General features: G+C 43.9%; 1 protein-coding gene across 2 annotated transcripts in view; it reads right to left on the bottom strand.

Annotated features, from left to right (window-relative positions):
• The window catches only part of LOC129710200 (contactin-associated protein-like 2), a 1,639,166-nt gene that overhangs the window by 971,844 nt on the left and 643,544 nt on the right, over positions 1 to 23,778 (bottom strand). For both annotated transcript variants that reach the window (XM_055657015.1, XM_055657024.1), the window contains exon 3: positions 18,246 to 18,439. In XM_055657015.1, coding sequence (XP_055512990.1) covers positions 18,246 to 18,439 — 194 coding nt within the window. The remainder of the gene's footprint in view (positions 1 to 18,245; positions 18,440 to 23,778) is intronic.

The following is a 23,778-nucleotide window of genomic DNA, read 5'->3' as shown; positions in this document are numbered from 1 at the left end:
TGTTGAGCTTCGTGGGAGCAGCGTAGTAGATCAGAATGTCAATGAGTTCAGAGTGGGAGAACTAAAGTGTCAGAGTCACCCTTGCAGGATTAACAACAACTACAACAACACAATCACACTGCTGAACTCAGAGTCCCGACGATAGATTTCTCTGATCCCTCCGTCCCCTTTGTTTAATCATTCTGTATTTCCTGATTATTCCTAATCTTCCCTCTTTCTATTTTTTTTGTTTTTCTTTATGTACAACTACTACGGACTGACGCAAAACTGCATTTCGTTGTACTGATACTTGTATTTGTGCGATGACATTAAAGTTGAATTGAATTGAATTGAATTGAACAGACATATTTTGGAAATAAGTCACCTAACTTTCCTTTCGCGCGTCACTGCCTATGTCACAACCCACTATGCGCGCATCACGTGCGTGTCAAGATGCGCGCATCATGCGTCACAACGCGTAAATGATGTTGCGTAAATTACGCACAAATGGTGGCCAAGTGGGACAGGCCCTTAAAGGTTTCGTGGTTGATCGTCTATCAAATATGGAATGGAAAAGTCACATATTTTTAAAAAGCAAGTCATTTCAAAAGCACTGGTGTGGAATTAATTACACATTCTTGGAATAAACACGATATGGGTAAAGAAACTTGTCAAATGGAGTGGGAGGAGGTGTAGATAAATAACTGTGGGAGTCTGTGGATGTAATGGATATTGTTTGCTGGCATATCATCTTACACAGAAACACAGAAGACAATAGAAGAAAATCCAAATATAAGCCAGGTAACAGCAAATATAAACCCGGTAGGGGTAAATACAAGCCGGATATAAATACGAGCAGGGTGGAAAGCGGCAACAAAAGTAATGACGTTTTAATAACATTTTTGAACTTTTAATGTAAGGTGCCACAAAATATTTGCTTATGAAAATAAATTATGGCTATATTTCTCACTTCTTTACAACTTTAGTGCAGTTTTTTAAGTATTATGTGGTTGGAAATGGAAGGCCATGCTTTTTCAGCTCAGTCTCCTGACATTATTTCCAAAGTGCTATGACTTAGTTCCACAGTGACAAGTCACTTTCTTCCAGGAAGTGATTGAAAACAGTTTGGATGACAGAAAATTACCTGGTTGCTGAAATTAGGCAATCTTTTCTGAAAAGTCATAAGTCTGAATAGCATTCCAAATAACCACACTGCAAAAACGTCATAAATCAGTTAGTTTATTGCCTCTTCACTAGATGCATGAACCTCGGGTGAATTTAACAGTGCATAAGCAATTTTATAAGTACTGCTTACAACTCAACCTTTAGCTTGGCAAAAGTTTACTTTTTAACTAGACTTATATTTCACAGATCATTATTGTGAGCACTTAAATATTATGTGCCCCCTTGACCTGATGAAGAGACATCGGGGTCCCATTATGTTTTGTGCCGCTATGCCTGTGCGTTTTGAATGTTCTATTCTTCTGCCCTCAATTTCAAGCATTGAATGGTTCCATTACAATATTTTTGCTCCAAAGATAAATTTTTCTTTGCGAATGATCTAAAAGAAAGATTCACACTGCCATCTTTAAGAAAACAGTTTGGATCAAGAATAATCACAAATCCAAAATTGTGAAATGTCCAGACATTGACCCAAACATTGAGATTGTTGGCGGGTGAGGTAAAGAGCTTGGGTGTGAAGTCAAACAGTTATTGGGACAGATGTAGGGAATGAGATTGCCACGTAGTCAACGTTAATGGGGTACCGCAAGGTTCAGTTCTGGGACCCCAGCTATTTACGATATATATTAATGATTTGGACGAGGGAATTGAATGCAACATCTCCAAGTTTGCAGATGACACGAAGCTGGGGGGCAGTGTTGTCTGTGAGGAGGATGCTAGGAGGCTGCAAGGTGACTTGGATAGGCTGGGTGAGTGGGCAAATGCATGGCAGATGCAGTATAATGTGGACAAATGTGAGGTTATCCACTTTGGTGGTAAAAACAGGAAAGTAGATTATTATCTGAATGTTGGCCGATAAGGAAAGGGGGAGATGCAACGAGACCTGGGTGTCATGGTACACCAGTCATTAAAAGTAGGCATGCAGGTGCAGCAGGCAGTGAAGAAGGCGAATGGTATGTTAGCATTCATAGCAAAACGATTTGAGTATAGGAGCAGGGAGGTTCTACTGCAGTTGTACAGGGTCTTGGTGAGACCACACTTGGAGTATTGTGTACAGTTTTGGTCTCCTAATCTGAGGAAAGACATTCTTGCCATAGAGGGAGTACAGAGAAGGTTCACCAGACTGATTCCTGGGAAGTCAGGACTTTCATATGAAGAAAGACTGGATAGACTCGGTTTGTACTCGCTAGAATTTAGAAGATTGAGGGGGGATCTTATAGAAACTTACACAATTCTTAAGGGGTTGGGCAGGCTAGATGCAGGAAGATTGTTCCCAGTGTTGGGGAAGTCCAGAACAAGGGGTCACAGTTTAAGGATAAGGGGGAAATCTTTTAGGACCGAGATGAGGAAAACATTTTTCACACAGAGAGTGGTGAATCTCTGGAATTCTCTCCCGCAGAAGGTAGTTGAGGCCAGTTCATTGACTATATTTAAGAGGGAGTTAGATGTGGCCCTTGTGGCTAAAGGGATCAGGGGGTATGGAGAGAAGGCAGGTACAGGATACTGAGTTGGATGATCAGCCATGAGCATATTGAATGGCGGTGCAGGCTCAAAGGGCCGAATGGCCTACTCCTGCACCTATTTTCTATGTTTCTATGTTAAAATGTGAATGGCTTCACTGTAAGACTTCTGAAGCAGGGCTGTAAGACTGCTGTGTTGTGCAGGGACACGCATACCTATGCATTTCTAATGTAGTCTATGAGTTATTTTAAATGGATAAGTAATGTCTGTGAGATTAGATTAGAATATGTCAACACTGTTAACAAGACAAATGATATTGAGACAGCCACACCTCCCAATATCCAAAATATAGAAATTAACACTCTATTGAATGAGAGTATTGGAATTGAGCCTAATCACCTTGAACTACAAGGAAATCAGGCCATACGTACTTGGCACTCAATGTAATTCTCAAGACAGCTGTATCTTGATACAGTTGTAAGTCATTATTAAAGCTAGATGTTGAACTTGCGCCTGAATCAAGTAGAAGTCACTGTTGAAGGGATAACGACCCAACGCTGCGACAGTAATGGGAAATCAGTTTACTGGAGTTGGTCCAAGCTACAGTTTGAAAATAACAAGCGCTAGGAGCTTTGACAGGTTCCAACCCAAAGGGTAAAGAGGGTTAAATGGTTGTGATTGAGTTAGTGAAAAGTAGTTAACTCCCCGAGCACTAAGGAATAACCACAGCAGGTACACCGGATAGGCTGTATTCTACAAGCTTACAAACATCTGGAAATAAATCACGGTTACTCAAGACAAAGCCCAGAACAATTAGCGGACTGTGTCAAAAAAAAATCCAAAAGGAAAACTAGAAAGTCATTGGCTCGTTATGGCAAAGAGAGAAAATGTATAAAACATAAAGATCAATAAAAACTGTGAGATCAATGAAGAATTCTACGTTTCTTTTGATGTCTTTAAGTTACGATGCAGAGTTACAGACATTTCACCCTCGAATTAAGCTCCAAAAGGCATCAGGGGAGCAGTGGAGCAGACATGTGAAATGAATAGCTGCAAAGTTAACCATGCACAATACAAGAAAGAAGCAGTCATACACATACAAAAATACTGGCAGTCCTCAGCTGGTGAAGCAGCATCTGTGGCAAGAGATGTCAGGCTGTTATTCATTGACTACAGCTCGGCATTTAATACAATCATCCCCTCCAAGCTGGTTACCAAGCTCTCAGCTCTGGGTCTCTGCGCATCCCACTGCAATTGGATACCTAACTTCCTCATCCACAGACCACAGACTGTTCGTATTGGTGGAAATGTGTCAGCCTCGATAACAATCAGCACGGGAGCACCTCAAGATGCGTGCTCAGCCCCCTGCTCCACTCACTCTATACTCATGACTGTGTAGCCGGTCATAGTGCAAACTCCATCATCAAGTTCGCTGACGACACCACTGTTGTGGGAAGTATGTCAGAGTAGAGAAGAGAGATCGACCGACCGACTGACCAAATGGTGCCAGCAACAAAACCAAGGAACTGATTGTGGACTTTGGAAGGGGTAGGATGGGGACCCATAGTCCCGTTTATATCAACAGGACGATGATGAAAAGGGTCAAGAGCTTCAAATTCCAGGGCGTGCACATCTCTGAAGATTTCTCCTGGTCCGAGAACACTGATGCAATTATAAAGAAAGCACATCAGCGTCTCTACTTCCTGAGAAGATTACGGAGAGTTGGTATGTCAAGGAGGACTCACTCTAACTTCTACAAGTGCACAGTAGAGAGCATGCTGACCGGTTGCATCGTGGCTTGGTTCGGCAACTTGAGCGCCCAGGAGCGGAAAAGACTGCAAAAAGTAATAAACACTGCCCAGTCCATCATCGGCTCTGACCTCCCTACCTTCGAGGGGATCTATAGGAGTCGCTGCCTCAAAAAGGCTGGCAGCATCATCAAGGACCCACACCATCCTAGCCACACACTCATCTACTCGCTACCTTCAGGTAGAAGGTACATGAGCCTGAGGACTGCAACATCCAGGTTCAGGAATAGCTACTTCCCCACAGCCATCAGGCTATTAAACTCAACTGAAACAAAACTCTGAACATTAATACATTATCTGTTTATTTGCACCTGATCTGTTTATTTATTCATATATGTATACATTTATATAATGGTATATGGACACACTGATTTGTTCTGTATTCATGCCTACCATATTCTGTTGTGCTGAAGCAAAGCAAGAATTTCATTGTCCTATCTGGGACACATCACAATAAACTATCTTGAATCTTGAAGAGAAACCAGTCAATAAGATCAACGACTGGGGAGAAGTAGAGAATTTACAGTTTTCAAAGCATAGTAGGTGGATGGGGAAGTGTGTGAAAGGCAAAAGAGATGGGATAGGACAAGATCAGATGTTAAGGAGCATCAGGGATGACCATTAACAAGACATTTTTTAGGAGATGAGGTTAGAAAGGGAATATGGGGAACAATATGGGGAAATATGAGAGAATACCCGATCGTCACCTATTTATTTTCTCCAGAGATGCTGCCTGATTTGCCGAGTTACTGACATTTTGTGTTTATCATCGGTGTAAACCAGCAACTGCAGTTCCTTCCTACACATCCTCCCACCCTGCCTCCTGCAAGGACACCACTGCTTTATTCCAGTGTTTTCATCGCTGTTGCGTACATTCCAATGCATAGGATAAAGATAGCCATAGACGTCAATCAGCAAGCATTGGCGACAAAACATTCTCCACTATAATTATCAACACCAGTGCATGCCAAGATGCGCTGTCAGCCACTACTCACGGCTGCACAGGACTTTGTTCTAACTCTTTTTACCAGTTAGCAGATAACATCACCACAATGGGCAGGACCTTGAACAATGAGACAGAACACAAGAAGGAGATGGAGAACATAGTGATGTGGTATTAAGACAACAACCACTCCCTCAATGCCAGTAAGGAGGAGCTAGATTCTGACCAGGAGATGAGGTTATGATGAGGACATGCCGAGCTAAGGGGCTGTCCCACCTGGGCGACCTAATAGGCGAGTTTAAAAGAGTTTAGGAGAGATTGTAAAAATGTCATGTTGAAGACCTCCTTCGACTATGCAGCAGACCTCCTTTAACTATGTTGAAGACTAGCTTCGACTAGCAACGACTAGCTACGACTAACTTCGGGAAAACTGGACACCAAATAGTGGAGAGTGAAGACAACCTCCTTCGATCTCCTTCGACCTCCCTTCGACTATGATGAAGACTATCTACGACTACCTTTGACCACCCTTGATTATGTACGACTAAAATGCCGACCTACTACAACTAAACCTACGAGTAAAAAAAATATAGATTTTTTCCATGGCGACCTTTTTTTACTCGCGTGCATTTTTCAACAGGGCGACCTAATCCGCGAGTTCTGCCGAGTTTGCCCTTGACATACTCGCAGTATGGTCGACACGAGGTCGTAGGGGGTCTTCATAACTCTCCTTCATGCTCGAGAGCAGTCCTCGTGTACTCGAGGCCTCAGCTAGGTCGTGGCGTTGTTTTCAATATGTTAAAAAATGCCCGCGAGTAAATAAAGGTTGCGTTATGTTGCCTTACATTAGAGACCCGCCGGCGATAGCCAAATACGAGGGATTGGGGGCTCTCCTGTTACACACCTTCGGGCTCAGCCGCCGAGACAGGGCGGCGAAGATCCTTCACATGGATGGAATCAGCGATCCCCAGCACCTCGTGGAGAGAACCGATGAGCTATGGAGCACCAGATTCATAGGGATTCTCACCGTTCACCCTACTAGAGACTTGTACCTCGACGTTCATGTTGGACATGGGTGGCAGGAGGAGTTCATCTACATCAGCTGCCTTAAGCCAGCACACGTCGACGAGGATAGCCCGGTGGCGGTGGCCACTCCGCGGCGTAGAGGGCGTCCCCCGGCCGTTTTGCCGCCCTCTGCACCTGTTACACCCAGTTATGTTTCACTGGTCCTCTCTGTTATGCCCGTCCCACGTTCACGTGTGTCGCGCCCCTCCAGTTCTGTTTTGCATATGTTACGCTCGCCCCGCGACCTCGAACTACGCGTTCCGGTCGAACCATCCGGTTACCCATGCATTTCCGTACCATGGATACTGGGGTGGCCATGCAGCGGCGCCTGCTGGCGCATGCAGGTATCGAACCGGCTTTCGGAAGCTGCAGTCACGTGACTCGGGAGGGGCTGCTGTTTTTGCGCGGTTTTCGCTTTCGCGTGGTGGCAAGTCGCATTTGTGCAGAGCTGTTGACCATAAAACGATTTCGTAATAACATCTGTTTAAATCAACTGGTCGTCATCTCTGCACCGCTAAAGCACTATAATTGTTGACACAAAGATGATGGAACCTTGAGCAAAACAACAAATGCTGGAGTAACTAAGCAGGTCGGGCAGTACCTTTGGAGCAAATGGGCAGGTGATGTTTTGGGTTGCAACCCTTCTTCATACTGGTTGTAGTTTAGGGGGAAAGCTGGAAAAGAGAAGTGGAGGTAGGACTAACCCTGGACAATGATAGGTGGGTATTGGCAAAGGGGGTTAATTAATAGATTGATGGCTGGAGATGAAAAGTAGTAAGATAAGGAGAAAAGAAGAGTGAAATGTAAAGCTAGAGGGAGGCTATAGGTGGAAATGGGTGTGCAACGTGGGAGGGAGTGGTGACACAGGAAAGCGACGTGGGGAGGGTAGGGAAGGTATTGAAATTGGAGTCTATAATTATAGCAAGGGAAGAGAGTGCCGGCATAGCTCAGCAGATCAGGCAGCACAGTGACCAAGTGGACCAGAAACACAGGTTCAATCCTGACTACGGGTGCTGTCTGTAGGAAGTTTGTACGTTCTTCCTGAGACTGTATGGGGTTTCTCTGTTACATCCCACACTCCAAAGACGTACAGGTTTGTGGGTTAATTGGCTTTTGTAAATTGTAATTGCCCCTAGTGTGTATGATAGCGATGGTATATGGGGTGATCACTGATTGGCTCAATGGGCCTGATGCCACGCTGTATCTCCAAACTCGAAAATCTAAAGTAATGGAGAACATGGATAGGTGATGTTTTGGGTCAGGACCCTTCTTTAGGCATTATAGTAAGAATATTATAGCATTCATACATTTCTGTTGAGTATAATGCCAATACATGTGCTTGAAATACTTTTAATGACAGTTAAATTAGGATACAGCTTGTAAAAATGAAATGTATGGTTAAGATAGTGTGCATTGGGTGGCATAGTGGTGCAGCGCCAGGCACCCTGATTCGATCCTGCCAAAGGGTGCTGTCACTACGTAGTTTGTACGTTCTCCCTGTGACTGCATGGGTTTTCTCCTGCTATTCCTGTTTCCTCCCACACTCCAAAGACGTACAGGTTTGTTGGTTAATTGGCTTTGGTTAAATTGTAAATTGTCTCTGGTGTGCAGGATAGTGCTAGTGTACGGGGTGAACGCTGGTCAGCGCGGACTTGATGCGCCGAAGGACATGTTTCTGGACTTTATCTCTAAAATACATCACAAGCACTGTGTACGTTTTGGGCTCACTGTCATAGTTATGGAATCATACAGCATGTAAACAACCACCTTAGACCACCAAGTCAATGCCGGACAGATTTGTCTGCATTAAATATTCAACTTCCCCAGTGTGGTCCATATCGGTCCATCTGGAACCCAATGCATTTAATCCATGTTGGAATATAAAGCAGGTACTCCTGGCCTGACAGCTCCCCCTCATCCTCTGCAGCTAGATTTGCAACATTAAACACAACACACCAATGGTGCTAAAACATTGCATGTGAAATCAGCTGTGACGCAAGTGTGTGTATAATCTGCCAAAACACTGAAACTGTTGCAACATAAAGCTCCAGAGCCTAAAGAAACAGTTTTCTGTCAGTTGACAAAAAATAATCACAGAACTCTTTGTGACTCCAACAAAGTTTGAAGCTAGTAAATTTGCAAATTGCAATGAAACTGTCTGGAGGTCTAATAGCTTGTACATGAGGAAGCCTAGTTCACACAATACCACAGAAGGGTGTGGAGCCCAAGGCAATGGACATTTTTAACGCAAAGATACATAGATCCAGGATTAGTATGGGTGTCAGGGGTTATGGGTTATGACTCGATGGGCCAAATGGCCTAATTCTGCTCCTACCCCTTACGAACATTGATCATTGTAGTGAATGGAGCTTAATTGTAAATAATAAGTATTCCAACCTTTAAGCGAGAATAAACTGGTGGGTAAGAGCAGCACGGTGGCACAGCTGGTGGAGCTGCTGCCTCACAGATCAGAGACCAGAGTTCAATCCTGACCTCGAGTGCTGTATGTGTGGATTATTCACATTCTCCCTGTGACCCAGTGGGTTTCCTCTAGGTGCTCCGGTTTCTTCCACATCCCAAATATATGCGGCTTTATAGGTTCATTGGCCTCTGTAAATTTACCCCTAGTGTGGAGGGAGTGGATAAGAAAGTGGGATAACAGAACTAGTGTGAACTGTGATCGATGGTTGACATGTATTCGGTGGGACAAAGGTCCTATTTCCATGCTGTATATCTAAACTAAAGTAATGATTTTTTGAGTCTGAAGAAGGGTCCCGACGTCACCTATCCATGCTCTCCAGAGATGCTGCCTGACCCGCTGAGTTACTCCAGCATTTTGTATCTATCTTTGGAATAAACCAGCATCTGTAGTTCTTTTTTATTATATTAAACTAAAGACTTAATTGAGTTATGATGCAGTTCTCCCAGTGTGGCTTTATGGCTAACTTATGGTCTCAGAATAACTCTGCAAACAGCTCTGTCCCTAGCACAACCTTTTCTTTCTACTCTATCAAAGCTATCATCCCAAAGTCACTGCATTCTGGTATAATGTCTCTATAGCACAAATTAGACTTTACTTTAGAGATACAGCACGGAAACAGGCTCTTCAGCCCATGGAGCCAGTGCTGAGCAGCGATCAATTCTTATACTATAACAATCCTACACACTCGTGCTAATTTACAATTTTACCAAAGCCAATTAACCTACAAACCAACCAATATGTCTTTGGGTTTAAGAGGGAACTGCAGATGCTGGAGAATCGAAGGTTACACAAAAAAGCTGGAGAAACTCAGCGGGTGCAGCAGCATCTATGTTAAGAAGAAGGGTTTCGGCCCAAAACGTTGCCTATTTCCTTCGCTCCATAGATGCTGCCCGCTGAGTTTCTCCAGCTTTTTTGTGTAACCTCCAATATGTCTTTGGGGTGTGTGTGGAAACCGGAGCACTTAACCCTTAAGAACACAGGGAGAACGTACAAACTCCACACAGATAGCACCGTGGTCAGGATCAAACTCAAGTCTCTGGCGCAGTAATGCAGCAGTTCTGCTGCCCCATGTGCCGCCCTCTTTTGATTGCAATCGCATTTGAATTTAATGATACTCTGAGTTCCACCTCAGTTTATTCAAATGATTTATGATGTTTAAAAGCAGTAAATCCACAAGTTACACTTACACTTTGTAGCAGAATATTTCTTGACGCAGACAGCTCCCACTCAAATTGAGTGTTCGCTTTAATCTTTTGTTCTCTTCTTTGAAATAAAAGCCGAATGCGCAAACAAGATTTGGGAATAATGAGTCAACATCTCCTCCACCTCCAAAGATTGGAAATAACACCCAATTCATCATCTCTCACTCTAGAAACAGTCAACACTACTCAAACAATTGTCAAGTAAATGCTTCTGTTTTGTGAATACAAATTGAAATTCCAAAAACAGCTTTCTACCTTGTCTCATCTATCCTTTTAACTGAACCGTTTAGCTTCCAGCAAACACATGTTTTTTTTTTTTAACCCAAATACTACATTGGCTCATCTCAATCTTCAATTTAAATATTCTTGCTTATTTTCGTGTTCTCCAGGGGGCTTTCACTGCTGCTTAGGACGTAGTTCTAACTATGACAGTTACTCACCCATACCTTATCCATTTGAAGCTGTTAACAACGCATTTAAAGCTGTTAACAATGCATTATCTGAAAGCAAGTCTCATTACAGCAACGCCTGATAACATCCTCTGCTGATGTCCACATAAACAAAGCATGCTGAGCAGCCTTCAGAAGTGGCATTCTCAGGCATTTGTCACACTATAAGCACTGGGTTGGTGGGATGGGCCGAATATTAACTGAAAAAATAATAAAAAGGATGTACTTTTAGAAAGGAGATGAGGAGGAATTTATTTTGTCAGAAGGTTGTGAATCTGTGGAATTCGTTGCCACAGACGGCTGCAGAGACCAAGTTATTGGGTATTTTTAAGGCGAGGATTGACAGATACTTGATTGGTGAGGATGTCATGGGTTATGGGGAAATGGCAGGGGAATGGGGTTGAGAGGGAAACATAGATCAACCATGATTGAATGGCGGAGTAGACTCGATGGACCACATAGAAACATAGAAAATAGGTGCCGGAGTAGGCCATTTGGCCCTTGGAGCCTGCAATATGATCATGGCTGATCATCCAACTCAGTATCCTGTACCTGCCTTCTCTCGATACCCCCTGATACCTTTAGCCACAAGGGCCACATCTAACTCCCTCTTAAATATAGCCAATGAACTGGCCTCAACTACCTCCTGTGGCAGAGAATTCCAGAGATTCACCACTCTCTGTGTGAAAAATGTTTTTCTCATCTCGGTCCTAAAAGATTTCCCCCTTATCTTTAAACTGTAACCCCTTGTTCTGGACTTCCCCAAAATTGGGAACAATCTGCCTGCATCTAGCCTGTCCAACCCCTTAAGAATTTTGTACGTTTCCATAAGATCCCCCCTCAATCTTCTAAATTCTAGCGAGTACAAGTCGAGTCTATCCAGTCTTTCTTCACATGAAGAAATATGGTCTACTTCTGCTCCTTATGACTGATGAACATTTGAACAACAGAACTTGAGCACTGGAATCAAACCTGGCATCTTCTCTTTATTTGCTATGTTAAAAAACATCTACCAAAATACGACTTTGAAAAAATGGTACAACCTGTCCCACGGCATCCGAATCCTCTGCTCTACGGGACTTCACTGGAGCACTACAAACACGCATCCCACTCTCACCAAACCTGTCAAGTGTCTTACTAAAGTTAATATAGACAATATCTAACACCCCGCCTTCATTAATCTTCTTTAGTACGTCCACAAAAAAATCTAATTAGTGAAACAGAATTTATCTTCACACAGCCCTACTGATTATCCCCAGTCAACCCCACCTTTCAAAATATACATAACTCCTGGCCCTTTGAATATTCTCCATTTGTTCCCGCATGAAATAGTTGTCAGCTACTTTAACACAACCTTGATCCTAACATGGATTCACACAATTCATCCTCCAACCAGTATGAATGCTATTGCAGCCAGAAAACCTGGTAAATCAAAAACTACACGGCAGTTTTACGGTGAGTGGATCAAAGTTTACAGGAGATGTACAGAGCAGGTTTATTTTCCAAAGAGGATGGTGAGTGCCTGGATCTCGCTGCTGGGGATGGTGGTGGAGGTTCATACAATAGTGGCATTTAAGAGGCTTTTGCAGAGGCAGAGAATGGGGGGGATATGGATGATGTGCAGACAGATAAAGAGTTGGTGTTGGTATCATGTTCAGCACAACATTGTGGGCCCAAGGGCCTGTTCTTGTGCTGTACTGTCCATATTCTTGATCCGAATGATTCACCGAATTGCATTTCAATTCACCGCACAGCAACTCAATGTTGGGGAAATCTATTCTGGTTGCAGTACATCTTAGTATTGACGTGAAGCACTCAATGAACAATGTGACTGCAGTCCTTGGCTCCAGTATCATGGAGAAGTCTGCAATGCTTTCAAAGTTACTGCTTGACAAGAGAAAGGAAAGTAGTCAGCTCTCCCTTAGCAGAAGCAACCAATGACTTTCCTTGGGTAATGATAGACAGAAAACTGTGAGCTGTTGCAATTATCCAGTTCTAGTTGAAAAGGAGCTTGCTGCCTAAAAGTTATGTTCTGATTGACTGAAAGATACAGCGTGGAAAAGGCCCTTCTGGCCACAGAGTTCATGCCAACCATCGATCATCCGTTAATACCAGTTCCATATTATCACACTTTCTCATCCACTCCGTACATACGAGGGACAATTTCACAGTGGCCAATTAATCTGCAAACCCACATGTCTTTGAGATGTGGGAGGAAACCGGAGCACCTGGAGGAATCCCACACAGTCACAGATAGAAGGTGCAAACTCCACACAGACAACAGCGGAGGTCAAGATTGAACCTGGGTCTCTGCCACGGTGAGGCAGTGATTTTGTCAACTACACCACTGTGCAAGTTCATGGCAGAATCGCCTTATCAACCCCCAGCAAACGTTCAGCTGGTGAAAAATTTCAGTGAAGCACAGAGCACACTCCTCCTTGCTGAAGATCGGATGTCAGAAATGCTTCCTGAAAACACTGGGTAGATACCATTTCCTGTTGAAATCTTTTCCCCATCTTCCCATCAGATTGAATATAGAACAGTACAGCACAGAAACAGGCCGTTCAGCCCACAATGACAGTGCCAAAACAACAACAGTGATTGGGCTGATCACCAACGGTGATGAAACAAACTACAGGGCGCAGTTGCAGAACCTGGTGGACTGGTGCACACGTAACAACTTGTCACTAAACACCTCCAAGACCAAGGAGCTGATTATTGACTTCAGGAGGTCCCATAATGGAGAATACGCCCCAATCTCCATTTACGGGGAAAGTGTGGAGAGAGTGTCCAGCTTTAAGTTTCTGGGCACTCACATTTCAGAGGACCTCACATGGTCCACCAACACCACTGCGCTGGTCAAGAAGGCACAGCAACGACTGTTCTTCCTGAGGACATTAAAAAAGACTGGGCTGCCCCCAACAGCTGCTGACAATGTTTTACCGCTGCACCACAGAGAGCATATTAACGTATGGCATCTCTGTGTGGTATCTCAGCTGCACGGAGGCGGAGAGGAGAGCTCTTCAGCGCGTCGTCCACAGAGCGCAGAGGATCATTGGGACAGAGCTACCAGCCTTGGAGGGCATCTACCACACACGGTGCCTCAGGAAGGCTGCCAGCATCCATAAAGACTCATCACACCCCTGTAACGGTCTGTTCGAACTACTTCCCTCCGGCAGACGTTACGCCCGAACCTCCAGACTCAGAAACAGCTTTATTCCAAGAGCTATAACGGCTCTGAACCGGCCCTGCTGAGTGCCCCCCCATCCCCCCTGGACTGTCTCCCTCGGATGGTCACGACACACAGCTCAACAGACAGACTCAACAGTGCTATTCAAGAGCTCCCCAGACAGGTACTTGTGCATGCACAGAATGGAGGGACAGCAGCTTGCGTTTCCCTGTGTGTCGTCTGCTCATTCTCCTTCAAGCATGTCAGAGATCAGCTGGCTTGAGTGGAGGACTTGCTGTCAGGACAAGGTCTTTTAGTATTGGTCACAACAGTCCCCACAAGCTTAACTTTAAATAACTCTAAACACCAGAGAACATTTATGCAATCTTGTTGTCAACTTGCAGAAACCAAGCAGCAACTTTATTAAAAGTAGATCATTACTCCATAAAACAGTTTAATTGTTCAAGCTTTCACCGAATTTAATGGTATAATCACTATGTAAAATCGTCCACGTACCAGCATAAAGAGTTAACAAAGCAGGGAGTGTATTTAATCCTTTCATTATAGATTGGACATCTAAGTAGTTAAGAGTGATAACCTGACAGGTTTATTATTAAGAATAGAATTTGCATATGAGAAAAACACTTTTAAAACTTCATCTATCTGTGGGCAATGTGGTTTTAAATTGCTGAAAATTATTCAATAAAAAACTAACCATTTAGTACGCATTTGCTGTAAGCTTTAATTAAATAGATTTTTTTTGAATATTTAAGATGTATCTAAAATAAACAAATATAAATACGACATCACCATCTATCTATCTATTATAATGTGTGTGTGTGTGTGTGTGTGTGTGTGTGTGTGTGTGTGTGTGTGTGTGTGTGTGTGTGTGTGTGTGTGTGTGTGTGTGTGTATATGTGTGTGTGCGTGTGTGTGTATATATGTGTGTGTGTGTGTGTGTGTGTGTGTGTGTGTGTGTGTGTGTGTTGTGTGTGGTAGAGGTTTACCTCATGATTTCGAAAATCCCCTCATCTGACATTTTGATTCATTATTTCCCGGGTTTTTTCCGAAAATTGTTCACTAATCTGACATATTTTTAAAATCTAATGCGCTGAAGCGAGCTGGATGACATCACAATGCCTCTGACCCTCTCGGCAAGCTGCGCAGAATTTTTAATGCGCTGCCTGCTGGGCACTGTTTTCCAGGAGTGACGTCACCACCCTCCTCTTCCCTCCTCTCGCCTCCTCTCTCCTCCTCCCTTCCCCCTCTCCCCCTCCTCTCTCTTCGTCCCTTCCCCATCACCCCCTCCCCCACCTCCCTCCCCCCCCCCCCTTCCCCCCACCCCTCCTCTCTACCCCCTCCTCTCTCCTCTCCTCTCACCCCTCTCTCCCCTCCCCATCAACCCTCTCCCCACTTCCTCCACCCCCTCTACCCCTCCCCCCCCCTCCATCTTTCCTTTTCTCTGCCCCACTTTTTCTGCCCCTCTCTCTCTCTCTCTCTCTGCCCCCTCTCTCTACCCCCCCCCTCTCTCTCTCCCGTCATGTCTCTCTGCCCCTCGAGATAGGGTGGGGATAGGGTAAAGGAGCCAATGAATAATATTAATTTAATATCAAGGGGGATGGTTTGTTTGTGGGTGGGGGGGTGGTTAGTGTGTGTGTGTGTGTGTGTGTGTTAGTGTGTGTGTGTGTGTGTGTGTGTGTGTGTGTGTGTGTGTGTGTGTGTGTGTGTGTGTGTGTGTGTGTGTGTGTGTGTGTTGTGTGTGTGTGTGTGTGTGTGTGTGTGTGTGTGTGTGTGTGTGTGTGTGTGTGTGTGTGGGTGGAGGAACTATCGCATTTTTATCAGTATTTACAACTATAACATAAATGAGGGGAACAGATAGGAGAGCATTTTTTGCTTTGCCTTTGTGTACTGACCGCCTAAACAATGTAACAACAAAAGAAAAGACATTAACTTAATCTCATTGTATATTTATAATGCTTGTAAAATTCAAGCTGAATTGGGATGCATGTTACACAGATGATTGAAATTTTTATTTATTTTTTAATATTTTTATTAGAAGTGATGTACAATAATATGTCATAAATAACATATTACATTTCATGTACAACTTCTTATTTTAAATTTAATAGTAGAAAAAAAACAGTAAGAAAATCAACAAATATAGATAGAGAATATTATATAGCTCGAAAAAGGAAAGAAGAAGGTGATGTGAAATAAGCAGAAAGAGAAAGAATAGAGGAGAAAGAAAGAGAAAAGGAAAAAAAAAGAGAGAGAAATTGAAAGGGATAGATATGCCTCCTTCGTATCTTTACCCACCCTTCACCCTGTTATGACACAATTAATTTCTAAGGTTGTGTTGCACCACGTGCTTGTAATAAGTCGATAAATGGAGATCAAATCTTTAAGAATTGGTCTGATTTGCCTGACAGGAGTAATCTCATATCTTCAAGGTGTAACATTTCCGACATGTTTGAAATCCACATTTTGAACGTCGGTGTGGGTGCATTTTCCAGAATTTAAGTATGTTTTTTTTTATAAGAAATTTCAAACTATTTTCTTTATAGAGAGATTTTTTTTGGTTGTTTTATTTAATATTAATGGTACCTTGTTGATATTGCTGATTTTTGTTTTTATGTGGCCCAAATTAAATCTGATCTGCCATACCGTGTTTCTAATTTTAGTTAGATGTGGCCCTTGTGGCTAAAGGGATCAGGGGATATGGAAAGAAGGCAGGGATGGGATACTGAGTTGGATGATCAGCCATGATCATATCGAATGGTGGTGCAGGCTCGAAGGGCCGAATGGCCTACTCCTGCACCTATTTTCTATGTTTCTATGTTTCTATCATTGATGTATATGACAAACAACAGTGGACCCAACACAGATCCGTGAGGCACCCCACTAGTCACCGGCCCCTAACCTGACAAACAGTTATCCACCATTACTCTCTGGTACCTCCCATTCAGCCACTGTTGAATCCATCTTGCTACTCCATTATTAATACCCGACAATTGAACCTTCCATGTGGAACCATGTCAAAGGCCTTACTGAAGTCCATATAGACAACATCCACTGCTTTACCCTCATCAATTTCCCTAGTAACCTCTTCAAAAAATTCAAGAAGATTAGTCAAACATGACCTTCCAGGCACAAATCAATTTTGGCTGTTCCTCATCAGACCCTGTTTATCCAGATGATTATATATATATATCTCTAAGTATCCTTTCCATTAATTTGCCCACCACTGACTTCAAACTAACAGGTCTATAATTGCTAGGTTTATTCTTAGAACCCTCTTTAAACAATGGAACAACATGCGCAGTACGCCAAGACAATAAGTTCATTTTCAGTTGCAGCGAAGTTATGGGTCGGGACAAAGACCAGTTCCAATGCAGAGAGAGTGAGTTACTTTAAATTGATAAATTTAATATTGAGTTCAGAGAACTCCAACATGCTCAGATGGAAGATGGGGTGCTGTTCCTCAAATGTACTTCGGGCAGTTCTGCTTTAACAATATAACCCAATATCCACAATATCACAGTTATAACGATATAACTGTGATAGTACTTCAGTTTTTCTCCCCCTACAGATCTGATGAGCATTTCCACCATTCTCGTTTCGGTTTTGGTTCACCACGTCAGCTCTGACCTGCATTTTACAGCATTCACGCATCTCAAGTTCTGTTATAACTTTGTTTTATAACCATCCTCAAGCTTGAAGTGTCTTTAGTTTTGAAAACAGCTTATCACCAAGGCAACCTAGGCCTTACCGTGTCAGAGATATTCCCATTGATTGCTCTCCCACAGTATCTGCAGTTTAAAGCTACATTGTTTTCTTACATTTTCAATTCTCATGAAGGGTTTTTGACAGAATGTATTTACTTTATTCTCTTTCTACTGACGCTGCCTGATTTTTCCAGATTTTCTGTTATTTTTTGTCCGATTTCCCAAGTTTGCAGTTTTATTTTCAATTACATAAACTGTAAAGTATCTCTGGGTTGTCCAGTACTGTCGATTGCTTTAAAACGGTTCAAAATATAAATCACAGATTTCAACACTTAAAGGAGCAACACTGCTCCTTTATTTTCCAATTTTTAACGGCAGAGGAACAAGAGGAACAAGTTTTAAAGGGAATTTGAGGGGATTTTTTTTTTTTTTTTTTACACAGTGGTTCATAGTGGTGCCAGAGGAGGCAGTGGATGCAGATGCAATCATGATCTTTATGAGACGTGTACTCAAACACTTACATTGGCAAGTCATTGAAGAATGCTGACCGAGTGCAGGAAAATAGGAATAGTGTGGATGGGCACAATGGTCGGCACAAATCCACAGCCCATTTCTGTGCTATACAACTCTAAGAATGATGGTGTAAAGGGGTTGTCCATAAACACATGTGAAGATTATTACACATGGGAAACAGGGTAATTATGCAATGGACGGAGTGCATTATTCTATTATCATCATATTTGCATGTAAATTAAACCATTAACTGCAGTAAATACCTACCCAGATGTTTCCATCTTGATGGTGCGGCTTCCAGTTCCGTCCTTTATCACTGTAAAGTAACCTGTACTGTGTCACCCAGTCCGAACTGCTGTATCTGCCTTGGGTTGCTACGGCAGTGACTTGTTTCCTGTTCCCAAAGTCCAGCTGCAGCCACTGATAATGATCAGAATCCAGAGGTGACCAACCACCAGCACCTGTAAACAGGAAAACATCAATGTCAAAAGATATTCCCCAAAAGTGCTATAAAATGGAAAGTTAGCAACTGCCAGAAAAGTCTTCATTGGTATCCATCTATCGTTATCGCTATCCAGGTACACCTGGATAAGGAAGACACCTACACCAGGCTGCAATTCAAAGATACAGCTCTGCTTTCAATACCATTATCCTATCCAAGCACATCTCCAAACTTGTGGAACTTGGAGTCAACACTCACCTCTGCAAATGGATTCTCGACGTCCTGACCAACAAACCACAATCAGTGAGTATAGATGAAAATCATCCACTACCAGCCCCCTTGCTGGTCATCCACTCTCAGCCCCCTTCTCTGCTTCTTATACACTCATGACTCTGCAGCCAAATACGAATCCAACTCAATGTACAAGTTGGCGGACGACACCACCATAATAGACTGGATATCAAATAATGATGAGACACAGTACAGGAAGGAGATTAAAAACCTTGGAACTAGGTGCCAAGCCAATAATCTCTCCCTCAATGTCAGCAAGACAAAGGAGATTGTGATTGACTTTCGGAAGCAAAACAGTACACACACCCCAGTATACATTGATGGCCCCGAGGTAGAGAAGGTCAAAAGCTTCAAGTTCTTCGGAATAAATATCACCAGCCTGGACCAGCCACAACAAAACTACGGCCAAGACAGCACACCAATGCCTCTACTTGCACTAAATGTTGTGCCCTTTATCTGTGCACTGTGGATGTTTTGTTTTGTGTCTTACCTCTCATTTTTTTAACAATAAGCCACATTTCCCAATCCTTGCACTTGATCTCCACATCCATTCTGACAAGATGCCTCAGGATTTTGTGTTTCAATCAAGTTCCCTCTCACTCCGAGTCTGAAGAAGAATCCCGACCCAAAAAGTTGTCTGTTCATTTCAACTGACCCGCTGAGTTCCTCCACCACTTTGTGTTTCACTTGTACAACTTCTGTCAAGGAGAAGCTATACTTCACCCTCGTTAGACCTCACTTGTACTACGCAGTTGCATCATGGGACCCATACACAAATAAAAACATTTCTTCCATCGAACGTGTCCAAAGACAGGCAGCTCGATTTGTTACTAATACCTATGAGAGAGAAGCGAATGTTACCAAACTTCTGAATTCACTGTGGTGGAACCCCCTCCAAAACAGATGTAAAGCACACCGTCTGACTTGTTTTTGCAAAATGTTAAATGGCCAGTCGACATAGTTTACAAAACCTATACCAAACCCAAACCAATTGGGAGCAGACGAGGGCATTTGATCCAATTTGAGATACCAGCTACCAAGACAGATGTGTACAGCAATTCATTCTTCCCCCGCACAATTAAAGCATGGAATAATCTCCACCCTACCATAGTTACCTAACCAGATGCAACTAAATTTAAGGTAACTCTTTCTTCCCAAAAACCCTTTCTGGCTTAAGTCCTCCCTCCACCACCTCCAGTTTAAATTCCATTTGGAATATTTTGTCAGGATCAAGAAACCAAGATACCAAGGTTCCAACATCTGCAGTATCTTGTTTACTCTCTCACTCTTCTAAACTCCAGCAAATGCAAACTTAACTCAAGGTATCTTTCAATTAAACCGTTCTTGAACAATTTACAATAGATCGACATCCTCTTTTAAATAAGGATATAAGGATACTAAATCTATGTGTAATACTTCAGTAGTATCATAATGCACAACACAAAAGCCTTCTCACTTTTATATTCAATTAATGATGTCTTTGGGAAATCTAAACATAGTACTAAATCAGTTCTTTTTTATCTACAACATATGCTACCTCTTCAAAAAACAGCAATAAATTGGTCAAACAATTTTCCATTCACCTAACCACAGCAATTCTGTCTGATTCTTTGATTATCTAAATATCGACCAATATAAATATTTTAAACTAGGTGGGTAATAAATAGTCCCAGAGAATGTTTTGGGTATTTAATATTTTCTCTATTACAAATTCTCAGCAAACGAGACTGTCGTGTCAGGCTAACTATCTCCCAGGTTGCTATTTTCCAACCCATCAGCTCTTAATTCCACCAATTTGTTCAGTAACATTTGTATTTGTTATCTCCCCCTACCCCCCCCCCCCCCCACCCCCACTTCCAAGTTCTTCCAATACCTGAAATACATCAATTTCTTGGAATTTACTTGTGTCCTCTTTACTAAAGACTGCACCATCTCCAATGCCTCCACATCTTTCTTGTAATGGGAAAATGAGAATTGCACACAATACAATCCTTCTCCTTGGTTAACACCAATACTTAATATACTTTAGTACCTTAGCTTCATCCTCTGACTCCAAGCATACAGTAAATACCCTCCTTAATTCGTAAGTGGCCCAGCCTCCTCCATAGTTCCTTTCTTGGTTTTAATCTCTTTAATCCTACTTTCCAAGGACACTTAAATTCCATATTTTGACCCTCATAATTTCCTGCTTCTGTTTGTTCCTGCATTCTTCATATTCCCCAAAGACGTGTCTGATTCGGTCAGCAAAAACCTGACATATGAGACCTTTTCTCCTTTTCATCAAGTTGACAACCAACTTGGCCATGCAAGGTTCCCTTACTTTACCATCCTTGTATCTCCTCCTTAAAGGCCTGTCCCACTAACGCGACTTTTCTGCCTTCAAGCTCGAGGGCACTCGCCTGAAAAACCTCGAGCTGGATCGACCGTCAAAGGCGGGGTCCAGGGATAGCAGGGGAGCGCTGTCTGAAATTCACACCCACGATGAACAGGAAGGTAAAAGACGGCTGGCACAATGTACGGTAAGTCCTTTTGAGAGAGCGCGGGGGGGGGGGGGGGGGGGGCAGAGAGAAGGGGAGAGAGGGGGATAGGCGGGGGGGGAGAAGGGGGGGGAGAGAAGGGGGAGACACTTTTAAGAAGCCAGGCAATTTATAATGAATTTTAGTGGGCATTTAACATTACTGATCGGTTTTCCTTGGTTCTGAAACTCCAATGAGCCAATTAAAATGCCCGGTCAGCAAAGGAGATTGCCTACGGCTACCTCGACTGCCTAGCGACCCCACTACCACTGCACTACGAGTTCAAAAGAACCACGGCGACCAATTTTTACTCGCGGAAGATTTTTCAGCACGCTGAAGATTTTTCCTCAACCAAACTGAGGCCGCGAGTATGTGGGATCTTCCCACGAGCATGAAGGAGAGTTCCAGTGACCTCCTAGGACCATGCTGCGAGTTTGAGTCGAGCGCAAACTCTTTTAAACTCGCAAATTAGGTTGCCGCATTGGGACAGGCCCTTTACGGGAACATGCCAGTCTCTCAAAAGACATCCACACTTCAACTCCACCTTGTCTACCTCCCTCAACACTCTGCCCCCCCTCAAAACAAGAACCGTAACTTTCAACACATCTTCACCCTGGTACACACCTGCACTTCGTAAACTGAAACAGACTGGTCGCCAACTCGAACGACTTACAAAGAAATCATCTCTCACAGTCCACCTTGAAGCTTACAAACTCCACCTCACTGACTACAAAGATGCCCTCATTGCTGCAAAATCTGCCTACCTCTCCTCCATATTCACCAATCCCTGCCTAAACCACAGAACCCTCTTCTCCACAGTGGGCAACCTCCTCAAGCCTCGAGCCAACACTCTCCCTACCTCTACTCCGGATCTCTGCAACTCATTCCTCCACTTTTTCGCTGATAAAATCAGCACCATCTATCAATCTTTATCCCCTGTACCCGACTCCCCAGCATCTACTCCACCACCTACCAAGGCCCCTCCTTTCAACATCTCCACTGACCTCCTTACCCCTCCTCCACACTGCTTTCTCTCCCAGTTTGATCTGGTCACCCCTATTGAAATCTCCAAACTCATCAGCTCTTCCAAACCCACTACCTGCTCCCTCGACCCTCTCCCCACTCCCCTGTTGAAGTCCTGCCTTCCCAATCTCTGCCCCTACCTCACTAATCTCTTCAACTCCTCATTGTCCCAAGGAATTGTCCCCTCCACTTTCAAAACTGCTGCTGTCACACCAATCTTAAAGAAACCTGGTCTTGATCCCTCCTCTCTCATTAACTACCACCTAATCTCAAACCTCCCCTTTCTTTCAAAAACCCTGGAGCGAATCGTTGCGTCGCAACTTCATTCCCACCTCCTTGCGTATAACCTACTTGAACCCCTCCAATCTGGCTCTCACCCCCTCCGTAGCACAGAAACTGCTCTCCTCAAAGTCCTCAATGACCTCCTCACCTCTGCTGACACTGGTTCCCTCAACATCCTCATCCTCCTCGACCTGAGCGCAGCCTTCGATAAAGTGAACCATAACATCCTGCTCACCAGACTCAAAGACCTCGGCATTGAAGGCTCTGCACTCAGCTGGCTCCGTTCCTACCTTTCCAACAGATCCCACTTCATCTCTTCCACAACCACACCTCTGCTACAGCCACAGTCACTCAAGGCGTTCCCCAAGGCTCCGTACTCGGCCCCCTCCTCTTCATCATCTACATCCTCCCCCTTGGTCAGATACTTTGCTATTTCAATCTGGACTTCCACTGTTACGTCGATGACACCAAATCTACCTTGGCACCAAATCCCCCCACAACCCTCCCCCCCCCCACTCTCCCATATCAACTCCTGTTTGTCAGCTATAAAAACCTGGATGCAACATAATTTCCTCAAACTCAACAGCGATAAGACATAATTCCTCCTCATAGGCTCCAAAGCCACACTCAGCAAAATCAATAACCCCACTCTCACCATCGACGGCACCACTGTCTCCCCATCTCCCCAGGCCCGCAACCTTGGCGTGATCTTTGATTCCACCCTCTCACTTGAGCCTCACATCCGCCATGTCATTAAAACCTCCTTCTTTCATCTCCGCAACATCGCCAAACTCAGACCCTCTCTCACACCTCCCGCTGCTGAAAGCCTCATCCATGCCTTCATCTCCTCCCGACTGGACTATTGCAACTCACTTCTCCTTGGCATCAGCTCCACCTACATCAACCGACTCCAACTGGTCCAGAACGCAGCCGCCCGACTCATCACCCACACCAAATCCTGGCATCACATCACTCCAGTCCTCAAACAACTTCACTGGCTTCCCATCTCCCACCGGATCACCTACAAAATCCTGATCCTCACCTACAAAGCCCTCCACCATCTGGCCCCCCCATATCTCACTGACCTCCTCTCCCCCTATCAACCCTCACGGTCCCTCAGATCCACATCAGCTGGTCTCCTCTCCATCCACGTCCAACCTCCGCAGTTTTGGGGACAGAGCCTTCTCCAGGGCAGCTCCCAGGCTCTGGAACTCCCTCCCCCAACTGATCCGCAATTTCCGTGTCC

Source organism: Leucoraja erinacea, chromosome 2 (genome assembly GCF_028641065.1).
Source record: "Leucoraja erinacea ecotype New England chromosome 2, Leri_hhj_1, whole genome shotgun sequence".
NCBI lineage: Eukaryota > Metazoa > Chordata > Chondrichthyes > Rajiformes > Rajidae > Leucoraja > Leucoraja erinaceus.
Note: the sequence above shows the minus strand (reverse complement) of the source record. Positions and strands in the feature narration are given on the sequence as shown.